Source organism: Juglans regia, chromosome 14 (assembly GCF_001411555.2).
Source record: "Juglans regia cultivar Chandler chromosome 14, Walnut 2.0, whole genome shotgun sequence".
Taxonomy (NCBI): Eukaryota; Viridiplantae; Streptophyta; class Magnoliopsida; order Fagales; family Juglandaceae; genus Juglans; species Juglans regia.
In genome coordinates, this window is record NC_049914.1 from 28,590,623 (window position 1) to 28,614,473 (window position 23,851).

General features: G+C 36.3%; 2 protein-coding genes across 2 annotated transcripts; both read left to right on the plus strand.

Moving 5' to 3' along the window:
* Nucleotides 1–5,102: 5,102 nt before the first annotated feature.
* On the plus strand, nucleotides 5,103–6,061 carry LOC109003319. The gene is made up of 3 exons (XM_018981415.1): nucleotides 5,103–5,540; nucleotides 5,685–5,735; nucleotides 5,828–6,061. Exons 1-3 carry the CDS (start codon nucleotides 5,103–5,105, stop codon nucleotides 6,059–6,061), a joined length of 723 nt encoding a protein of 240 aa, XP_018836960.1.
* Nucleotides 6,062–13,112: 7,051 nt separating this feature from the next.
* LOC109003720 (RGS1-HXK1-interacting protein 1) lies at nucleotides 13,113–23,454 on the plus strand. Its single transcript, XM_018981994.2, has 7 exons — nucleotides 13,113–13,367; nucleotides 13,480–13,557; nucleotides 21,168–21,220; nucleotides 21,723–21,859; nucleotides 21,939–22,003; nucleotides 22,927–22,985; nucleotides 23,088–23,454. The coding sequence occupies exons 1-7, from the start codon at nucleotides 13,196–13,198 to the stop codon at nucleotides 23,178–23,180; spliced, it is 657 nt and encodes a 218-aa protein (XP_018837539.1). The 5' UTR covers nucleotides 13,113–13,195; the 3' UTR covers nucleotides 23,181–23,454.
* The last annotated feature ends 397 nt before the right edge of the window (nucleotides 23,455–23,851 follow it).

Here is a 23,851-nt window from a genome sequence, read left to right on the forward strand (position 1 = left end):
CACATTCCACACTCCACATTTTTTTTTAATTTTTATTATTTTTTTCTTTTATCAAATATTTATTATATGAATAATGAATAGAAAATTTGAAATAATTTAAAAAGAATAAACTCAAAAAAAATTTTAAAAAAATATTAAAAAATTTAAAATTTTAAAAAAATGTAGAGTGTGGAGTGTGGTGGAGGTTGTATAGCAAAACTCCTCTTGTATCTTTCTTTGAAAGAGCCAAATTGAATAAGGTTCATGAATATTCACTGCAAAGATGGTTGAAATCTTTGCATCCTTAGCTTTATCATTCACTCAAGTTGCAATATAAATATGTTAATGAATGAAACTCTACATATGGTAAACATCACATTTTTCATGTAAAAACTGAATATTTGCAGCACACATAATTGTATAATCATAATACTTACTTCTTAGCATTGCTTCCACAATTTCACGTCGTAGCTCGTGACCTATATGAAGTACTAAACATTACTAAACTTCTAGAAAACATGTTGTAACATTCTAATCAATTAAATACATATCATGAACTTTAATCTAGTCAAATATTCAGCTATATACTGAATTCAATAAATACTAATATCATATAATTATTTAAACGCTAATATTATATTTAATCTAGAAAATATACTTAGCAGCCTAAATGGGGCTTTATATAGATCTATTAGACAAGCTGCGAAAATCTCACTTTATAACATAGGTTTAATCATGTTCAAAATGCTTGAGAAAGTAAAATCTAAACCCTTATAAAATAATGTTGTAAATTGATTTGTAAAAATATTAATACTTAATAACATAATTTATTAATATTCTTCTCTTTCGATCGTAACTGACTGAAAGGGGTGGAGTGAAAGTCTCTCTACTCCCACTGAGTAGAGGTGAGTATAGTGCTGTTTTGTTTGCTTCTTTCGAGCAAGATAGCGAAATGGAGAGAGAGGGTGAGCGATGGAGGAACTTAAAGAGGTTTGGAATAAGTTGAAATTGAATGAGGAGGAATAACAAGACATTTGTATTCAGGAGGATAAGTGGGAAGGTTTGAAGGAGAGAGAGAATAGAAGTGTGGTTGGAAAGGTGTTATCATATCTATTTTTGAGTAAAGAGGTTGTCAAATCGACCATGCTCAAAATTTGGAAAGTGAATAAGGCTGTGGAGTTTGTGGAATTGAGGGCTAATACTTTTGTTATCTCTTTTGCCAATACGGGTGATTGTACTAAGGTGATGGCTGGAAGACCATGGTTATTTGATACCAATCTGTTTGTTTTGAAGAATTTAGACAGTTTGATACAACCACATGCTATGGAGTTCAATTCTGAATTATTTTGGATTCAACTCCATAACTTACCTTTCTATTGTATGAATCAAATGTATGGGGAATTGATTGGCAATACACTGGGGGATGTAGTCGATGTGGATGTGTCGGATGAGGATATGAGTTGGGGTAAATACCTTCAGGTTAGAGTGAATTGGATTTGAAGAAGGCAGTGGCTCGTGGTAGAACTATTAAGGTTGGTTTCAGGACTATGTGGGTGCCAATTAGATATGAGAAATTACCCAGATTTTGCCTCAATTGCGGTATGTTTTGTCATGGTGATCAAGGCTGCACTCATAGTAGTGGGAGTTCAAAACTTAGTAAGGGAGAAACTCAATATGGTTCTTGGCTTTGAGTAGATTCTGGTATGAGAAAGGGGAGGTTCAGATCCCAAACTACTTTAGGTGAGTCAATGACTGATAGAGGGAAGGAGTTTGCCATGGAGGGTGGAAGGTTTTTAGGTGACAGTTTTCCCCTACAGTGTCATCAAAGTATGGTGATGAGCAGTATGGTATGGAGGAGGAATTGGTTACTGCAGATCTCGAGAGAGTAGGAACAGTTAGTGTCATTGAGGTGGATAAGGGAGCAATTAAGGCACGTTTGAAAGAGGTGGATAAGGAGGGAATTATTCAAACTGCAGATATGGTTACTGAAGTTGAGGGAAACATGGCTAAAAAAATGGATGGTTCTGATTCGAATTCTCAGATTGTTGTGGGCCAACTGCAGGTTGACAAAGAGAGGAGGGTTATTTTAAATAGTAAGGAGATTACCAAGGATATTCTTGACTCTATTAATATTACTGAGGCCAGTTTAATTCAAGAGGGTCCATCGCACGTGATAGAAAATAAAGAGAAGGATCTTTGCATCAGTAAAGTTGGTGAACTAAAGGGGAGATGGAAGAGACAGACTAGAGTTAAGGCTGGTTCAAAATTGAATCCAAGTAGGGGTCGTGTGGCTAGTAAAAGGAATGGTTTATCTCTGATTGATGAGTAGGAGAATCAGGTTCCTAGCAAGAAATGGAAAGGTGATGTTGTGACTACTAATTCAAATGATCATCATGTTATATCGACAGACGTTGTGGAACAGCCCTCCCGAGAGCCATGAATATTTTAAGCTGGAACTATTGAGAGTTTGGGAACCCTCAGAAAGTTCATGACCTTTACATGTTAATAAAGGATAAGAGCCCAAAGGTAAGTTTCCTTATGAAAACTTTCCTGAAAGTTAACAAGTTAGAAGCTATTAAGAGAAAGATTGGATTTGATGGCTGCTTTGGTGGTCTAGCTATTTTGTGGAAGGATACAACAGAATTTGAACTTATCAACTACTCACAGAGACATATTAGTGGGTGGCTTTATGATGAGAATGTCAAATGTAGGTGGAAGTTAACAGGATTTTATGGTTACTTAGAGGTGGGACAAAGACAACTTTCGTGGGATTTGTTGACTAGAATTAATGGTGGACCTGAACCATGGTGCATTATTGGAGATTTTAATAAGATTCTAGTACAAAGAGAGAAATGGGGTGGAAGGTCTGGACCAGGAATTCAGATGACTTCATTTAAAAAGGCGGTGGATGACAATGATTTAAGTGACTTGGGTTATAAGGAGGATGGTTTTACTTGGAGCAATAATCAGGGAGAGGGGAGTTGTACAAAGGAAAGATTGGATAGAGCCCTTGCAAATAGAAGGTGGAGAGACCTTGATCACTCTGTTATAGTGGAAGGGCTAGTGGCAAGATGTTCTGATCATAAACCTTTGATCACGACACTTAGAAAAGATACAAGTGGGCTTTAGTCCAGGAAAAAAATTGTTTAGATTTGAGACTTGGTGGAGCAAGGAGGAACAATGTAAAGAAGTTATAGCTGCTAGTTGGGGGGTTGGTACAACAAGTGACAACTCAGTGGGAGGATCAATCCAAGCATCATTGAAACAGTGTGGTAATTCTTTGCAACAATGGAGCAAACAACATACTATGCAGATGGATAAGGAGATTAAAGATAAATATGCTTTGCCCAAATGATTATAAGATGAAGGATGTGGATCCAATAGTGATAGAATTAAAGTTTTACAGAAAGAAGTGGGGATATTATTGGAGGAAGAGAATTTAAAGTGGAGGCAAATGGCAAAGAGGAGTTGGTATGCTTGTGGTGATAGGAATACTCGTTTCTTTCATGCCTATGCTACTTAAAGACAAAAGAAGAATAGGATTGTGGAGATCATGGATGGTCAATTTGTGCTGAGATCAGACCGTTGTGGTATTCAGGAGGCTTTTAAGCTGCATTTTTTGGAGGTTTATAACTCTACTAAGCCAACTGAGGATGTCATTAATAAAGGGGTGGAGAGATTGGAACAGAAGATTACTAGTGAGATGAACAACTTTCTTTTGCAGGAATTCACTAAGCAGGAAGTGGAGTATGCTTTGAAACAAATGGCCTTTTAAAATCCCCTGGATCTTATGGGTTTGGGGCCTGCTTCTATCAAGAGTATTGGAGTTTGATTGGTGATAAGGTATGTGTTGCAGCTTTGAATTTTCTAAATGGGGGACAACTAGATCAGGATTGTAACTTTACTTTTTTAGCTTCCAAAAGTTAAGAATCCAGTTTCTGTTGGAGAGCTCAGACTAATAAGTTTATGTAATGTATTTTATAAACTTATTGCAAAAACACTTGCTAATAGATTAAAGGTGGTTTTACCTAAAGTCATTTCTCAAAGCCAAAGTGCTTTCATAGCTGGAAGATTGATTACTGATAATGTTATCATTGCTTATGAGGCCTTACACTCTACGAAACATAAACAAAAATGAAAGAATGGAAATATGATAGTCAAGTTGGATATGTCCAAAGCTTATAATAAGGTGGAGAGGGGGGTTTTTAAGGGTTGTTATGCAGAAACTTGGATTCCATGAAAATTGGGTCGAGTTGATTATGCAGTGTGTGTGTTCAGTTCAATATGCAGTACTTGTAAATGGCCAACCAGGGAACAAATTATTCCAACAAGAGGACTTAGGCAAGGAGATCCATTGTCTCCTTACCTATTTATTTTATGTGCAGAGGGCCTGAGTTCTTTAATTAAGCATGCATAGATGACTGGTTTGGTGAAGGGTGTTAAAGTAGCAAGGAGTGGAACAACTATTAGTCATTTAATGTTTGCTGACGATTGCATTCTTTTTTGTAAGTCCAAAATAGATGAGTGGCGACAGTTAGAGAGAATTTTGGATTCCTATGAAGCTGCTTCTGGACAAAAATTGAACAAACAGAAAACCTTAGTCTTTTTCAGTTCTAATACCCCTCAGTAAACAAGAAACAGTCTAGTAGAAGTGATAGGAGTAAGGAGTTGTGGTGATTTTGACAAGTACTTGGGTCTACCTAGTGTTGTGGGTAGATCTAAGTATAAATCTTTTTGTGATATTAGAGAAAGGGTTTGGGCAAGAATTAGCAACTGGAAAATAGTTTCTTAACACAAGCAGGAAAAGCAGTTATGATAAAAGCTGTTTTACAAGCTCTCCCAACATACGCTATGGGTGTTTTTAAGTTGCCTAAATTGTTATGCAAAGAAATCTCTTTCTTAATGGCAAAGTTCTGGTGGGGACATTTGAAGAATGACAACAGGATTCATTAGAGGAAATGGAGTGTCATGAGTAGATCAAAAAATGAAAGGGTCTAGGGTTTAGGGATATTGATTGTTTTAACAATGCAATGCTAGCAAAACAGGTTTGGAGACTACTAATCAAGCCTGAATCTTTAATTGCTACTATTATGAAAGAGAAATATTATAGACATTGCTCTATTATGGATGCAAAGCTTGGTGGAGGTCCCTATTTTAAATGGAGGAGTTTGTGGGAGTCTAGAGATGTGGTTAGAGAAGGGATGAGATGGAGAGTGGGAAATAGAAAGAAGATAAAGATATGGGTTGATAAATGGATGTCAACTCCTTCATCATACATGGTTCAATCTCCTGTTTCAACTTTAGGAAGGGAAGCAACTGTGGCTGAGCTAATTGATGAGAATACTGGGTGTTGGAATTATGATTTGGTTAGGGAGTCTTTTAATAAAGAAGAAGTTGCAATTTTTTATACTATACCCGTGAGTAGAATGAGTTTGGAGGATAAACTTTATTGGGGACCTACTAAGAATGAATTATTTTCTGTTAAGAGTGCTCATTATATTGCGATGGAGATTATAAGACAGTATGGAGGGGAGCAATCTGTTAGAAATGGGGTAAATCAGGTATGGAAGCAAATGTGGGAGCTTAATATACCTAATTATATTAAGGTATTTATATGGCGAGCTCTAACTAATTGTCTGCCTACTAAGGGTAATCTGCTGAGAAGGAAGATTATAGAATCTGGTTTATTTCCAATATGTGAGCAGTTGGAGGAAACAAGTGGGCATGTGTTATGGAGCTGTGTGACAACCTCTAATGTATGGTCTGAAAAAATGAGTAAAGCACATAAACTGATTTGCAGAGAAGAAGATTTTCTTGACACATGGACTGAATTATCTCAGAGTTGCAGAAGAGTGAATTAGAAGGCATGGCTTTTATTTTCAAAAAGGTATGGCAGAGGAGTAATTGGATCTTTGAGAATTCCTTTCAAAGTCCAATTGAAGTGATTGCTGCTACTATGACAAATAGGGAGGAGTATATTCAGGCTAAAGGTGCAGACATATTTGAAATTTCTGGTTCAGCCCCTGTGAATCGAAATGTGTCGAAATGTTATTTGGCAAGCTCCAACATAATTCCCTTATAAGGTGAATTGGGATGTTGGGTTTGAGGAATCTACTTTAAAAATGGGGGCTGGTACTATAATCAGGGACTCTGCAGGAGATGTTATATCTACTTTGTGCATGCTTGGGAAAGCTGTTAAGGATGCTGTGGTGGCTGAAGCAAATGCACTTTGGAGAGCTATTTTGTTATGTGTGGAAATTGGTATTGAGGCAGCTATCTTGGAAGGGGATGCTATGAAAGTAATTAAGGAAGTGCAAGCCAGAGAAGAGAATTGTACATGGTATGGACAAGTAATTGAAGATATAAAGCTGAAATGTCGGTATGGACAGAGATGGCTACTGCAATACACCCCTAGAGAGAGTAACGTGGTGGCTCATAAACTTGCTAAATTTGCTCTTCAATGTGAGGATGAGGTGGTATGGTTAGAGGACTATCCAGATTGGCTTAAACCTTGTATCCAACTGGAAAAACTTTGTATCTCTTGTTATGTAGAATGAGAATATGGAATATGTTATTATTTAAAAAAAAAACATAATTTAACTACTAAGTATTTTCTGAAAAATAAGGTTTTTGGACTAATACTTGCCCATGTAAAACCAAGCCCATGTAAAACAACATACAATAGTGTTTATGAATAATACAACCAAGCTGGTCGGCGAGTTTTGAGCAACCTGGGTGGTGTTTCGACGTTTCTTGTGGTGGGCTGAGCAAAAACACAAGGGCTGTTCGGTTATTGACAATGGAGAGAGAGCAACAAAGAGGGGTTTAGGGGTCAATGCACGTCTTACAGGAAGGAGGGCTTACTGTTGGTGTGCTCTGTGGTGGTTTCTGGCAAGGAAGGTGCTTGGTTGTTGTGGGAAAGGCTGCATGGCTTTGCTGAGGGAGTAGTTCTGGTGTGTAGAAGAAGAATTTTGGTTTCACATGGGTGGGAAGGTTTCTGGCCGTGAGAATTCTGTTTGATGGAGGGACTGTTGTGGGGGAAAAGAGGATTTATATTAGGGTTTTTGCCATGTGAATTGGTTACCAATTAGAAAACTATTCAAACAAAATCAAACAGAGGGATATACGGGGTGTAGACAATGGAAGAAACCTAATCAATTAAAATCACTATCTCAAAATAGATCTTAAAAATAATCAAAACACTACTAATAATAATAATTCTAAACGCATTGATGACAAAATAGACAACTGTCACACTTCCCCACTCATGCTCCATTGTATCAACTACTCATAGCTACCTATTTCTCTAAACTAATACAATGACACATGGATGCTAGATTTAAATCTCTTTTGTTATTATTATTATTATTATTATTTGGTTTATCCCTTTTCTGTGCAGATATTTAGAAGCCCAACCTACCAATTTCTTCTTCATTTTTCGAAAATTTGTGTGTGCTTTCTTTTGCTGAAAAATGACTTTTTTTTGTCATCTACCGTATCTAGTAAGGCATAAAATGTGGGATTGAGTATTTTCAACTATTACCTCAACACAATTAGACTCTATGCTCAATCTCCTAATGCAGAATACTCTTTGCAATAGATGACTCAAAGTAACCTAATAATTGGATTTCTTCAACAATCATCATTATGATCACAATTATGGGACTATACCATCTTTTGGTACCATTTTCGAAATTACGTGTATTTCAAGCATTGTATCTATGTGAGAAGCCTGTCTAGGGAAGAAGAAGATACAAACCCTAGCTAAGAAGTAGTGAAAAGGAAGGAAGTATTGAGAAATAGAACTGAAGTGAAGAGATCGTGAAGTAGTTGAAGTCTGGAACTTGAAACGCAGTCATTTGGCAAGAGTCAAAACAAGGCATTTACTCCATCTGGGAAAAACGAACCGTTTTGATGCAAGGGTGAAACACTGTGTTTTATTTACATGAAACATTGTGTTTGAAGCTGGATCGAGAGACTGCCGTAGCTGTTAATTTGTTGTTTCTGTTTTACTTTTTTTGTCGTTTTTCTTAGTGGGATGTCAGAGGGGATAAATGGAAAGGGAAGATTGTTGTAAGTAGTGAATGAGTTTTGTCATCTTTTGAATATTCTGGATGACGGATTGCCTCAAACAATCCCTTATCACTATCCTTATGAATGAATGAATTTACAATATTTCATAACCCATCTCTTCTTCATATCTCCAATCTATTCTAGATATTTTTCTTTGTTATCTACATTTGGTATTCTATCAACTGGTATCTAGAGCCAACAATCCTCACTTCAAGCAGCAATAAGAAAACCTTCAGAGGCAAGTGGATGCCCATGAAGTGAACCTGCAAGATGTCAAGGAAAGACTGGATCAATTAACATATATGATTCATACTCTGGTAGCAAACCAAAACAATGCTGTTAATAGAGAGCTACAAATAGGGGGGTAATGGGGATCATATGTTTCACAAAGGAGGATTCATGAGAGGAGTCAAGTTAGAGTTTCCTCATTTTGAAGGGGATGACCATTCTGGGTGGATTTTTAAGGCTACCCAATACTTTGAATATCATCAAACACCTCTTCCACAACGCTTATTGATGGCCTTGTATCACATGAATGGAGAAGCCCTAGTATGGTACCAAGATGCAGCAAATTTTGGCCAGTTTAATACGTGGGAGACTTTCACAAGGGCCTTACTTCTTAGATTTGGCCCTGATGACCCAATGTAGGCTCTTACTCGACTCAAGCAAACATCCATTGTGGCCTCTTATAACGCACATTTTGAGGCCCTCTCAAATAGATTAAGGGGCTTATCAAACCGACATAAACTCAGTTGCTTCCTCAATAGCCTGAAGGATGAGATCAAGCTCCCTATACGTATGCTTAACCCTATCAATCTTGGAGTTGGTTTTGGGATTGCAAAAATCCAAGAGGAATATTTACTAAGCACTAGGAGGTCTTCCAAACCATTCTCTAATAAGGCCCCCTCTTTGTCTAAAAGTAACTCTAACAGTGCAGGATTCTCGAGGGGGCTGCAAGGGCTCTAAGTATTTATCTCTTGCAAGAAGAGTCTATTCAGCAACCATGGACGAGAAGAGGAAAAAAAGGTTTTGTTATCATTGTGATGAAAAATGGAGTCTCGTCCACCTTTGCAAAAACCCTAAGGTCTATCTGTTACAAAGCCAGGATGAATTGGGAGACAATGTTGACATGGGGGAAGACAATAGTGAAGCAGTCCCTGAAGTTACAGCTCCACCTATGACCACTAAGATTGAACTTGAGATATAACTCAATGCCATTTTTGGCACACCTAGCCCAAAAACCATGCAACTTTTGGTAGACTCAGGTAGCACAAACAACTTCATGGACCCCTCGATTGCAGCAAAAACAAGATTGAAGATAGACACTTCTACCAAACTGTCGGTTAGAATTGCTAATGAAGATTTGATCTATAGTGAGGGCCTCTGCAGCAATGTGCTCACCAAACTCCAAGGTAACCATTTCATTTTCAATTATTACATGCTAGCATTGGGTGGATGTGAATTGGTTTTAGGAGTAAATTGGTTAGAGACGTTAGGGCCTATCGTTTGGGATTTTTCTTAAATGGCCATGCAATTTAACTTTTGTGATAAAAACATCAGCCTAAATGGCCTCAGCCCTAAAGGCCTATCATCTGAGGGTAGTAGAAAATCCCTTTTGACTTTAGTAAAAAAGGGAAGGGGTTTGTTACTTCAGTTGACTTTTGAGGACACAAAAGATGATTCCCAAACACTGCCTGAAGGTATCTAGCATTTACTGAAACACTTCCAGCAGTTTTTACCCCACCCCTGGGTCTTCCACCTCCTCGCTCTCATGACCACAAAATTGTCCTCAAAGGAGGAACCCAGCCCATTTCAACCAGATCCTATCACTACCCACACTACCAGAAGGCTAAAATTGAAAAAATTATCTCAACTACTGCAGTCTGGGGTCATAAGACCAAGCTCTAGCCCTTTTTCTTCCCCAGTGTTGTTAGTGAGGAAATCTAATGGTGGATGGCACCTATGTGTTGACTATAGGGCCTTGAACCAGCAGACAATTAGGGATAAATTCCCTATACCTGTAATTGATGAATTATTAAATGAGTTACATGATTCGGTGGTGTTTTCAAAGTTAGATTTGCAATTTGGTTATCACCAGATTAGAGTGGTGCCTGATGACATTTTCAAAACAACCTTTCGAACACATGATGGTCATTATGAATTCCTAGTGATGCCCGTTAGCCTCACAAATTCCCCCTCTACTTTTCAGGGGCTAATGAGATTTTTCTTCCTTTTTTGAGAAGGTTTGTGTTGGTGTTTTTTGATGACATCCTAGTGTATAGTAAGTTATGGGCAGACCATTTGATTCAGTTGGAACATTTGATTCAGTTGGAAAAAGTATTACAAGTTCTACTAATACATAAACTGTATGCCAAGTTTTCGAAGTGCAGGTTTGGAGTTTCAAAAATCTAGTATTTAGGCCATGTTATAAGTCCTGAAGGAGTTAAGGCAGATTCCTCCAAGGTATCTGCCATGTTAGAGTGGCCAACACCCATCACTGTGAAATTTCTCAGTTTTCTTGGTCTCATTGGCTACTATTGCAAATTCATCAAACATTATGGATCTATTATTGCACCACTCACTCAGTTGTTGGAAAAAAAAACTTTTGCATGGACTGCCGAAGCAGAGAAGGCATTTCAAGAGTTAAAACAAGCAATAGCCCAGTCACTAGTGCTGTGATTGCCATATTTCTCACACTAATTCACCATTGAATGCGATGCAAGTGGAAGGGATATAGCGACAGCATTGATGCAGTTCAACTAGCCCATTGCCTTTATGAGTAAGGTCCTAAAAGGTAGAGTTCTATCCCTTTTTATTTATAAAAAAGAATTTTTGGCACTTGTGACTTCTGTTCAGAAGTGGAGACCATATGTATTTGGCCAATAAATATCTTATGTTTTCTTTCTTTTTACATTAATATTCATCTGTTGTTCATCAAATCCAAGCATTAGAAAATAAACCCAAACTCTAGAACATGAACGTGTTTGTTGAGGAACATGAACAAGCCAAAGTGGTTGATAATTTCTTCATTCTAAAATCTCGAATGTGAACGTTGGCTTCAATTCCTCAAATATCAGCGCAAAAACGTCATTTTAGATACTAAAGCTTATGGGTATCTTCAATTTTAACTTTCTTCAAAATAAAAAAAATAAGAAACTTGCATTTATGAAACCAAATTGCGTTTGATTCAATTCTTTGCTTGAGTTCGCATATCTTTAATTAATGTTTTAAACGGTATGTATCAGTTGTTTTCTGAGCTGAATAGCAAGAAGTTAGTAACTATGCAACCAAAGTGCGTTCGATTCAATTGAGTTTAGTATATTTTGTATTTTGGGTGATGAGGTTGAGGGAAGTGAATGGAAGGAGAGAGGGAGAGAACGTGAACGTGTTTGTTGAGGAGAGAGAGAGAGAGGGGCTGAGAATTAGGGTCGAAAATCAAACCTTGAGGGGAGAGAGAGAGAAAAATGGGTGAAAGAGGATACAAAGGGGAGGGGAGAAACACAGGAATCCAAGGGGGGGATTTTTTCCCTAGAACCAATTTTATTTTACATATCTTAAAACTTAGATGTGTCAAACTATGATTGGATGGAATCTGGCTCCTAGGCACTCCCTATGTATTTATTGAGTTTTGGGAAAAGAGAGAAAAAAAGTTAAATAAAAAATATTATAAAATTTAAATATTGTTAGAATAAAACTAAGCGATGTTTGGAGATAAGATGAGATGGGAATAGTAATAAAATGGTTTGTAAATAGTAGTGAGATAGTTTGAGTTAAATATTTAATGGTTTTTGAGAAAAGAGAAAGAAAAAATTGAATAAAAAATATTATAAAATTAAAATATTGTTATAATAAAATTTTTATTTTGAGATTTGAAAAAGTTAAATTATTTTTTATTTTTTTTAAAAGTTTGGGAAAGTTGTAATAATAAGTTTAATAAAATTGTAATGATTAGTTTGAAAGTGTTTATATTTGAATAATATTTGAAGAAAAAATGAGATGAGATGAGATAAGATGAAAATTATTTTCAAACATTCTTTAAATGTTTGAGATTTGTTTAGAGTGGTGTCTATATACAAATCTTATAAAAGGGAACTTATAAACTAAGAAATCTATATTCTTGTTTATAAACAATTCAAAATTTTTAAATTTTAAATAAAATAATATTTTATTTAACTTTTAATTTTATTTAATTTTATCTCATTTGTTAACTAAACGAATCTTAATATTACATGCTACATATACGTTATGACAGAGAGGTTTATAATTTTAACGTGACTTGCTCAATTTAGGGTGATGCTACAGCCCCCGCTGGGGGCTCCCGCTGGGGGTGTAGTGTTATTTTATATGTGTTTTATTTAAGTAATTTTTTATATAAATCTTTTATTATTTTAAAATATTTTAAAAAAATAAAATAAATTTAAAACATCATTTAAAAAATATTTTCTTAATTAGAAAGTAAAAAAATATATATTAAAAAATACTTTCTTAATCATGAAGTAAAATAAAAAATTATAAAAAATATTTTTTAAAAAATAAAATAAATTTAGAACATCATTAAAAATACTTCCTTAATTAGAAAGTAAAAAAAATTCATTAAAATATACTTTCTTAATCAAGAAGTAAAATAAAAAAATATTTTTTTATGATTTTTTATTTTACTTCGTGATTAAGAAAGTATTTTTTAATAATATTTTGAATTTTTTTATTTTTTAAAAATATTTAAAATTATTAAAAAAATCTATATAAAAAATTATTTAAAAAAAACACATAAAAAATACACTAATCTCCAGCGGGAGCTCCCGCTCCCAGCGGGAGATATAGCATTTCCCCTCAATTTATAGTTTCACTTAAGAAAAAAAATTGGTTAAGAGACGGGAAAAAAAAATATTTTAGCTATAAAAGAATAAAATAAAAATAAATTTATAAATTGACGTTATTTGATATAATATGTCAGATTATAAAATTAATTTTAATGTAAAATAGATAATAATAGTAATAATAATTAAAATATAATTTTTTAATAAAAAAAATAAAATTACGTTAACTTTTCCTAATTTTGTATGGATCTTGCATTACTCACAAAGAAATTTTCTTCTGATAAATAATAAGAGACGAAGAAAGAAAGAAAGCAAAAGAAACCGGAATGGCAGAGACGGCGTCGTCGGAGCAGCCAAAGAAACATGAACAGCAAGCATCATCAATACCATCAATTGCAGAGGATGTGCGTCTTACTGTCTCGGAATTTGGCCTTTCCATCCGGGATTTGGTTTTCCAGTACAGACGCTACGAAGATACTTTCTTCCAAAAGATTAATGGTCACACTAAATACGCATAAATCTAGATGTTTTCTTCTTTTTCTTTGGCGTTCATTTCTAGTCTTATCGTTATAACCCCTAATCAAGTAGATGCCCCTATCATATATTTCAGGTAAGTTGATAATGGTGAGGGAACATCCGGCTGCGGCCGTTGGGTTTGCCCTATCCGCCGCTTTCCTTCTCGTTCCAGGTACTGCATAATCCCACGCTACCACTCTACTCAATTTTCTCTCTTCTTTACTTATAATACTTCTCTTTCCATCTTCCATGACTAGTTTGATTCTCATACATCGTGATATGATTGCATTTCGTTTTAGTGTAAACTTCCAATCTTTTCATGAGCAATCGAATTGTATTCCTTCTACATCAAACCATATTTCTACTGCAAAACTTCCGTGGAATTTGTATTCGTTTTCCGTGCGGGAGGCTGCTTACGTAGAACTTAAAGAACTTAAAAATGCGAATGAGCATGTTCATGTCTGTGCTAACTTTTGGGATCAGGGCAAAAATTTTGGAAGTTGCTTTCCAATGGGTGGTGACTGCGCAACTGGCACACTCATGCGCTCATGGTCTATCATGTCTGCGACACTGCTATGAACTTAGTTTCTGGTTGGAGGATGGCCATAGCCCATATGATATTTTCCAGATCAAAGGATAGTGAAGACCCTAGTGCCAATCTGTTTGTCTTAGTTTATTTGTTTATTTCTTAATTTATTTCGTATTATTTATATACTTTTTTTTAATACATTCTCTTTGTTAAAATAAGTTTTTTTTTGTTTGTTGCCCCCATTAATCGAATCAAAAAGTTTTCCGGAAAGCCAAAGTCGTTTGGATCGGATGGCATAAGGTCTGATCTCTAAATGAGAGAACCAGATTCGAACCCCCCACCCCTTGTATAAAAAAAAGGTTCTCTGGATAGAATCAATCAAAAAGATTTCATAATTTCTCTTCTAAGGTCATTTTTTAAAAAATACTTCGCCCAGTATTTCTTAGGTCCCGTTTGGATGTTGGAATGTACTGAAATCAACTCAGTTTAGTCTAATTTTTAGCTAAGTCTAACATCCAAACACTTAACTCCCAAATCACTAAACATCACTCAACTTAAAACCTCTTTACATATGAGACCCACAACCTTTTTCAACTTTCCATAAATACATCTAAACTCATCTTAACATCCAAACACATTTAAACTCATCTTAGGTGGGCTCCACAAAACTCATTCCACTATCTCAACTCACTACTATTCATAAATAACTCAAGTCAGCTCAACATCCAAATAGGGCTTTAGAGCATCCTCATTGGATTAGACAAAGGCAAAGGCAAAGTCAAATTTTAGCTAATATCACATGTTTTGCTTTTTGCCCATTCCATTCAAAACATATTCCCATATTGCATTATTCATTTACTCTCTATATAATAATAAAATACTATTAATTAAATATTTTTATTATTATTTTTTATCTAATTTATTTTTGTCATATTTTGCAGTTTGACCGATCATATATTAATTAATAATCATATTATAATTAAATTATTGTTTAAACAATTATATTTTCAATGGTCATTTAACACTAACAAGTACAATTTTTTTACTAAACTCACCTAAAATTCCATATAAATGTCTTAATTACCAACCAAACATAATGTGTTAAAGAATAAAAGTGAAAAGGCTACACTGCAACCATCCAATTATGAACACGAATATAGCTTTGCAGTACAAGATTAGACTCCCTCAGTTAATTCAGTTAAGATCATAATTTGTGGTGCACAGATAGAAATCCTTCAAACCTTCTGCCTCCCAATTGAATTCATTCCATGCTGTCCATTCCCATCTGCAAACATCTTGTCTGCCATATCCTTCAGATTCTTTTGTACATCAGCAGGTTGGAGAGGTGATGAACACTGTTGTTTCGCATATATTAAATCCTTGCTCCCCATTTTCACTCCAACTATAATATGTGTGCCATACTTCTCAACAAACCTGGAATTATCCAAACACAGCATAAGCTTGATACGTTCTTTACACTTAATACAGTAGGGTTATTTCATACACTTTATTAGAAAAAAACTGGTTATTTTTTTTTATAAGTGAAAAAAAACTGGTTATTAAGAACTGCTAAGAAACATTACGTATAAACAAATTTGCATAAAAATGAAAAAAAATCTATCAATGTGTAAATAGACCTAATTCAATGTGTAATTCAATGGGTAGCACAAGTGGTAAGGGCGAACTTGTGTGCATGAGCCCTATATCACAGGTTCGATTCTCCTTGGGATTAAACTACGATTTAAGTGGGAGGCCATGGTGGTGGGTTGCTATGCTAGTCTCCCCGGGAGTTTAGGTTTAAAAAAAAAAAAAAAGAGCAAGTGAAGGAAATCCCAAAAGTAAATTCCAAGGCATTTAGTGTTGGCAGCATCTTTCTGCAAGCCTCCTGTGAATTCAAATGCAGGAAGTGTCTCGAGGGGATTTTATCAGAAAGAGAGAGTTCCTTGTTAAACTGCTCTAACATCTAGAAGTATAAAACATTTTATTAAAGCATATCGAGGTTAAAGTGACAAGTGGAAATAGAGGACAACAGAACAAGACATAATGATTGAGAACAGAGCTAGCTGAATTTTTTATTTTTTTTTATAAGTAAGAAGATATTTTATTGATATTTAAGTAGGCATAGCCCAAGTACATAGGAAGTATACATGTGATTACACCTAGCTAGGAACTAGAAACGGATACAAGGAAATCATGAAAGTTGAGACCATTAAAGTCTATAAGAATGACCCATATAAATAAAGTCTTCCAGAAAAAAACTTTTAAACTCTTCCAAAGAGTGCTCTTGATCTTCAAAATTTCGGTCATTCATTTCCTTCCAAATGCACCAAAGTAGACAAATGGGAGCCATCTTCCACACAACTGCAATCTGGGGTATCCCCTTGATCCCTCTCCAACTAGCTAGTAGGTCAACCACCCTCCCCAGCATAACCCATGCTAATCCCATTTTGCTGAAAAAGTAATTCCACAAGGCTCTTGCAAACTCACAATGTAGAAGTAAATGATCCACTGTTTTGCCACTATTTTTGCACATGCAGTACCAATCAATAAGGATAAATGCACGTTTCCTTAGGTTGTCAATAGTCAGGATCTTCCCTAAGGATGCAGTCCAAACAAAAAAAGCAGCCTTCAGAGGTGCTTTACTCCTCCAAATGCTCTTCCAAGGAAAGTGATTACTAGCTTGAGCAGTGAGAACCTCATAGAAAGAGCGTATAGAAAATTTTCCTTTAATAGAGAGAGACCAAACAAGCTTATCCACCATTGTATCATGAGTTCCAATGGTGTATAACAAATTAAAGAATTCAACAAAGACACCAACCTCCCAATCATGTGCCTCCCTAATGAAACTGACATTCCACTTCTCTGAGCTATCAGTAATTTCCCTCAAATCTGCCACCAAAGCATCCTGTTTCTGTGCAATTTTGAAAATAGAGGGATAAGCATTCTTAAGAGCCGTATCTCCAACCCAAACATCATGCCAAAAACTGATTCTATTGTCATCCCCCATACTCAGCCTAGCGTTTCCAGATGTGTTTCCATAACCCCACTCTATATGCCCCCCTAGTTTCACCCCCCCCCCCCCCAACACTCCCATACTTAGTATTAATTACCACCTTCCATAATGCTTGCATCTCATAATTATATCTCCACAACCATTTTCCTAAATGAGCCTTGTTGAAGACCCTCAAATTGCCAACCCCCAATCCGCCACCCCTCATTGGAGAGCACAATTTGTCCCAACCAACTAAATGAAACTTAAACTCCTTGCTGAGTCCACTCCACAAAAAATCTCGTTGAAGTTTCTCAATCCGTAAGGCAACACTAGCTGGGAGAGGAAATAATGATAAGAAATATGTGGGAAGGTTTGAAAGTGTGCTCTTTATTAAGGTAATCTGACCCCCTTTAGCCAAATACAACCTTTTCCTCCTAGCTAGCCTTCGCTCTATCTTCTCTATCACCTCGTCCCAAATAATCTTGGCTTTGAATGATGTTCCCAGTGGGAGGCCAAGATATTTCATAGGTAGCGAAGAAACCACACAACCCAATAGGCTTGCCAAACCCCTTATGTTGCGAATGTTACCCACAGCAACCAACTCAGATTTAGAAAGATTTAGTTTTAAATCGGAGATTGCTTCAAAGCAAAGCAAGATAGCCCTCAAAGATTGGATATGACCTTCAACTGCCTCACAAAATAATAGTGTATCATCTACAAACAAAATATGCGAAATAGTGGTAGAGCCATGGTTAGTATCCCCAACCAAGTAACCTGAGAAAAACCACCCGCAACTCAAGCCGACAACATTCTGCTAAGAGCCTTTATGACAATAACAAATAAGAGGGGTTATAATGGATCGCCTTTCGCAACCCCCGCGTATTGTTGAAGAATCTCATGGGGTTACCATTCTCCAAAACCGAGAATCGAACCATGGACATACAATGCCTCATCCACAACCTCCATCTCTCCCCAAAACTACATCTCATGAGCAAATAAAATAGGAATTCCCAATTAACATGATCATAAGCCTTCTCCATATCTAATTTACACAAAATACCTGGAACTCCTGACTTAATCCTGCTGTCCAAGCATTCGTTAGCGATGAGGACTGAATCCAATATTTGTCTTCCCTTTACAAATGTATTTTGAGACTTAGAAATGATTCTATCCATGACTAAGCTCATCTTATTAGCAAGAACTTTTGAAATTATCTTGTACATACTGCTCATAAGACTAATAGGACGGAAATCCTTCACCTCCATTGCACCAACCTTTCTGGGAACAAGTTTTTTTTTTTGATTGGCATCTGGTGTCCAGGAACAGTGTCCCGACTAATGCTGGGGGTGCACAAGCCCTTGGTAAGGTGTTTCATGCAAGTGCACCTTGGGTAATTCGAGGGGGGGGGGGGGACAAGTGCAATGAATGTAGAATTCAAACTCTTCTCGAACTTGCCAAAAGTGAAAAATTAATTAAAAACCTTCATGACATTCTATCCCAACAAGTCTGAAAAAATGCCATAGTAAAACCATCGGGGCCTAGAGCTTTGTCTCTATTCATTTTTCTAACTACTTGTTGTACCTCTTCCTCTTCAAAAGGTCTCTCAAGCCAAACCATACTTGTCTAATCAATTGCCTCAAAAGATAGACCGTCTAATCTAGGCCTCCAATGAAATGGTTCAGAAAGCAACTCTTCGAAATGTCCAGCAATGTGATCCTTGGTCACTAATTGGTCTGAGGAAACAAGGCCATCCATGGTCAGGCTCCTCCTATGTGAGTTGGCTACCCGATGAAAATTTTTTGTACATTTATCCCCCTCCCTTAGTCACAAGGCCCTTGATTTTTGCCTCCAAGAAATCTCCTCCATTAGAGTCACCCTTTCTAGTTTTGAGATGACTTGGCTTTTGGAGGTGTTCTCCCTCAAATGAATAGTCTCTACTTCTACATCCTCCAAACCTTGTAACTCTTGTAATAATGTCTTCTTCTGCAATTTCACATTGCCAAATACCTGTTCATTCCAAAACTTCAAGTCCTTCTTCAGAGCTTGCCAAAATAAGGCTCGGAGTGCCCTGTATCTGGTATGAACTCCACCATTGTCTAATCAACTCCACAAACCCATAAGCTTTTAACCACATGTTCTCGAATTTAAAGTACCTTTGTCCCCCTTGGACACCTCTGCAATTCAACAATATAGAAAAGTGATCTGAACATGTCCATGGTAGTCTTTTTTGGTATACATCTGGAAAATGCATCTCCCAAAAGGGGGATATAAGAAATCTATCCAATCTTGACCAAGCATGATTGTTAGACCATGTAAAGGAACCCTCAACAAAAGGAATATCCATAAGATTTTCCTATCTAAGCTAGCTGGAATTTAAACAACTTATTTCTCTATCTAAGCATCTTCCTTAATTTTCCCCGGACCACAGGCACATACATTGTGATTCTAATAATTAGCAGGTATCTGCTTTTATAAGTTAAAGCTCAAAGCATTACAAACATAAATTAAATGCTGGAAACATGTGAATAGCCTTTGATGTTTTGCTTCATGTATGCCCCTAATTCCTTCACACTTGTACAGACATGCATAAACAGATGTCTGCTGGATACTTCAATCACTCATCCATAGTATCTCATATGCATGCTGGATACTTAAATCAATAAAGTGAAAAAAATAGCATTCTCATTCTCAATCTTACCATAGTAAATCTCTTATATCTATATTCTTAAAAAAAGTTCATTCAGACCATCCACAAAGCTAAAATGCAGTACCCATCACACTCAGATTGATGTTATACAAACTAAACTTAATTTCACAATAAGAAGTCGATGGTAGCCATTAAATTCCAAGCAACGAAAGAAAATTTCTAATCAAACATTTATCCGAAAGCCACAGCAATGCGATGTCAATAAACCAATCCAAAGTCTAAAACCAAAAAAGTGAGCCTCAGATCCACAGCAACAAAAGCAACGATCATACGCAGATCTAATCAAACTAACATGGGAAAAAGATATTCGAAGACTTGTGAAGCCATAAAATGGGTGGAAGACAAAGGGAGAAACAGATACGAGAAAACTCAAAAGAAAAAATAGAGAGATCCGAATGCCCTTTTCCGGATTTATTACAAAAATGAAATAACGATTCTATACGAAAACATATAATAAACCAAAAGTCCAGCCTCCTAACAAACAGAGACAGTTGCAGAAACGAAAAAAACCCACAAATTTTCCACACACAAACACAAGTTCAAACCGACAAATCCGGTCAGTGCAAAAAAAAGCTAAACTCAGAGTTAAAATAAACCCCAAGGCCGAGCCAATACACACAAGGTACACCCCGGAATGGTACACCCCAAGGCCGAGCCAATACATGTACCCATTAATCAGCGTCAGATCTCTAGATGACGGGAACCGAGGGGCAAAACCAGGAAATGGAAGAGAGAAACGAAGAGAAACGGAGAGAAAAGATAAAGTCTCGTTGGGAAGGGAAGGGGGAAGGAGAAAAGCTATAGGGAAGAGACTTCTGACTGTTGTAGCGTGAAATGAAAAAATAAAAAAACATATGACCAAGCTACGGTAACAGGTCATATATGACCTGAGGAGCCGAATCACTGTAGCTCAAAGTCAAATTTATTTAGACTTGCCTAATCCAACGCAGGTGTTTTTGATGCTCTATTAGGCAAATTTTTTACTTTGAGCTAGGATGCCTAATCCAATGAGAGTGCTCTTAGGAATAACTCATACACAAATAGAAGTGATATGTATTCTTTCCTCTTCTAATACGACTAATAAAAGAGGCCTTTACCGATTAGGCACAGCCTAGTGATCAAAGGATTGGCTTGGAATGAGCTGTAGACTCAGACATAATGGATTTGATTATGTCCTAGGAGTTCCCCTGGATTACTTGATACATGGTTTTGGTGGGTAGGATTGGTTTTATGCCCCTGAGTGCATCCAAAGTGCTCCTGCCTTAGTTATATTCCACTTTTTCAAAACAAAAAAAGAGGCCTTTGACTGTATTGATGCGAGTACTGGTACAGTGGGAAATAAGATAATCTCTTATTCTTGTGCTGTTGTTATGCAGATTTTTTCTCATATGTATTAAAGAGATAATTTCTTATTCCTTGTATCTTGTCTTCAATAATGAATATCTTGACTGATCTAGGCATATCTCTCGTGTACTTCAAATTCCCATCATCCACTAGTGTTGCCTCATAAGTCCCACTTGAACTGATTCTTACGTGGAGTTTTCTTGTTTGCAGGCCCGAGAAAGTTTTTGTTTCGTCATACATTGGGTCGTCTACAAAGTGAGGAGGTATCCTTCTTGTTTATTTCCAGGGATGCCTCCTTGACCTATGAATATGATAGAAAAGTTGTTTCTGTATCTATCCAGTTTTATTGGCAATTGCGACTTGCTTTAGAACTGAAACTAGGGCTATTCTAAAATATTCTCAGATATTTAATTCCTAAACATCACTCAAACACTAAACACTTTTCAATTTCAAATCTTCAACTTTTTCATCTAATCATTACCTAATCATTACAACTTTACCAAACTCCCAGACAAAACACAAAAAAAATACAATTTTTTCAAATTTCAAAACAAAATAATATTAAAAATTAATATTCAAACAATTTTTTAACTTTATAATATTTTTATTTAACTTTTTCTCTCTAAATTATGAGATATTCTAACTGTTGAAACGAGCCCTAAGATACCAGTTCCCAAGTTTCATGTCTTTCAATATTCTGGATTGTACTATTCCATCCTTTTGATATTTTCTTTTACATTTTCCTTCCTTAAAATATATATGCAGGCACGGTTTGTTAGAGCTGAGAAGAACGTAAAGGAGTTAGGCCTTTCTGTTGATCTAATGAAGAAAGAGAGCAAAAAACTGCTTGAAAGGGCAGCACTTGCTGAAGAAGAAATGCTACGCGGCTATACTGGCCTTAAGTAGAAGCTGTTTTCAGTTAAATAAGTCTATGGCAATTGTTTCTTCCTTGCATCTGATTATTCCAAGTAATATCTGTAGGCATGCTGGAAGGCAAATCCAACACTGTGTGAAGTCAGTTTGTGGGGTTGAGGCTCAAGCTGCAGGTTTGCATTGACTCTCTTCCTCCACAACACCCCCCCCCTCCCTCTAATTTGTTTTATTGTTAATGAGGTGGTATGACTATCAGATCTTGCCTATTCTTTGGGCTTTCTTTATCTTGGCTGTAATTAGTGCTGTGGTGCTGTGGTGTAGTTTATAAAGGTGATCAGTATGATTTTGCTTATGTAGGTTGGTGCCATTATTGAGAGATTAGGTTTTGTTGTGACCAATATTGTCTGGGTAATAAAAGGCTTTAGATTTTATGGTTTGTTGATTACAAGGCTAGTTATGGATTTTGCAAGTTTTGCAGTGGAAATAATGCAAAAGAAATAAAAAAAAAAAAAACTCTCAAATTGGAGGGTGCAGGGGGTTGAGCAATGGGAAATACTTGAAAAATGTATGGGTCTAGTGTTTTTCAACGGTGCAACAAAAGGTCTGGAGTTTGGGGTTCAAAAAGAGTGGAAGCAGGTTTTAGGGGCTGCTTTGTTGGCTGTGAAGAGTACCCCAGGTCTAACAAGCTTGAAAGTTTTGGAGTTTTTGGTTTTCTGACTGATGCAATGTTGAGCGGGTTCTGAATTTTGTGGGTTAAGAGTTGAAATGGTCCTGTTTCAGCCTGGTTGTCTTAAAACTGTGAAAAGAAGAGAGGAAGATATAAAATAAATGAAGGGATAAGAAGAGCCATAATATGACCCATGGGCCATATTTGTTATATTTAAAAGTTTGTGAAAGGTACAGACGTACTTTTGACATAAGAAAATGTAAGATTGTAAAGCAGGAGCTCCTAATACGATACAGAGTGGTGCATGGGTGATCCAAATTGGGTCCCATATTAATGTTAAACCTAATTTCAAAATTCTTTTCTCTTTTTCCTCACTGTTGAGCTTCTTCTATCCTGTGCACTGCTTCATTATTACGTTTTTTTACCTAGATTTGATGGATATGCTGCGAGAGATCCCTGGTAGGGAGGCTTTGAAAATTCGAGCAGAGGCAAGTTGAGCATTGTGCTCATAATTCATCAAATGTTTTCAGGCTTCTTGTTTGGTTAGATCATGATTGATTCTTAACGAAAGTTCCCCCTTATCTCTCTAGATTGCTTCTATGACTTCACTTCTAAAGCAGCAGAGAATTACACTGGACAAACGGATAATGAAGGTTTCTGAATTAGGGGTTCCCTCGAAATAATAGAAATATCTTGAGGACATTCCTTGCTTCCCAGTTCTGCTTTTGTAATGATCCCATATTTTGCACCAAAGGAAAGGAGATATGTAGTAAAGGATAATTTGATTGCTATTTGTCATTTTCCAACATCTGTAGTTCTAGTAGAGTTGATCTGGTCGATAATTTGCTTTTGGTTTTGGTTTCACTTGGCCTGGCTTGTAATCACTTTTAAGTTAATTTATATCTGTAACGAGCATCAGCATAATTGATGTTGGAACTTTTTGTTTAGAACTTAAAACCCTCCTCCCTTTCTCCCTTTAAAATCATTCATAGGATGTTGATTTAAGGCAGAGGGTGATTACTTATTTGAGAGCAAGATGATGTCTAACTTATGATACATGTACAAGTTGTGATGCAAGATATAAATTTTAAATCTTGACAGAAAAGAGGATGTTAAGCAAAAGAAAAAAAAATTGAAGTCTGTAATACACTAGTAATGCAATAGAAAAGTAAAAGGAAATGGAAAGGAAATGACTACTGTAAATGATCTGAAATTGATTACTGCTCTCTTCGAGGGGGGAGGAGCTTCGAGGGGAGCTCCTCCATATGCATACAAGACAAGATTTGGGAATATTCTGGATGATCCTCCCATTTCTCCCTTTGTGTGCATATAACCATCCACTACGGACTTGAGA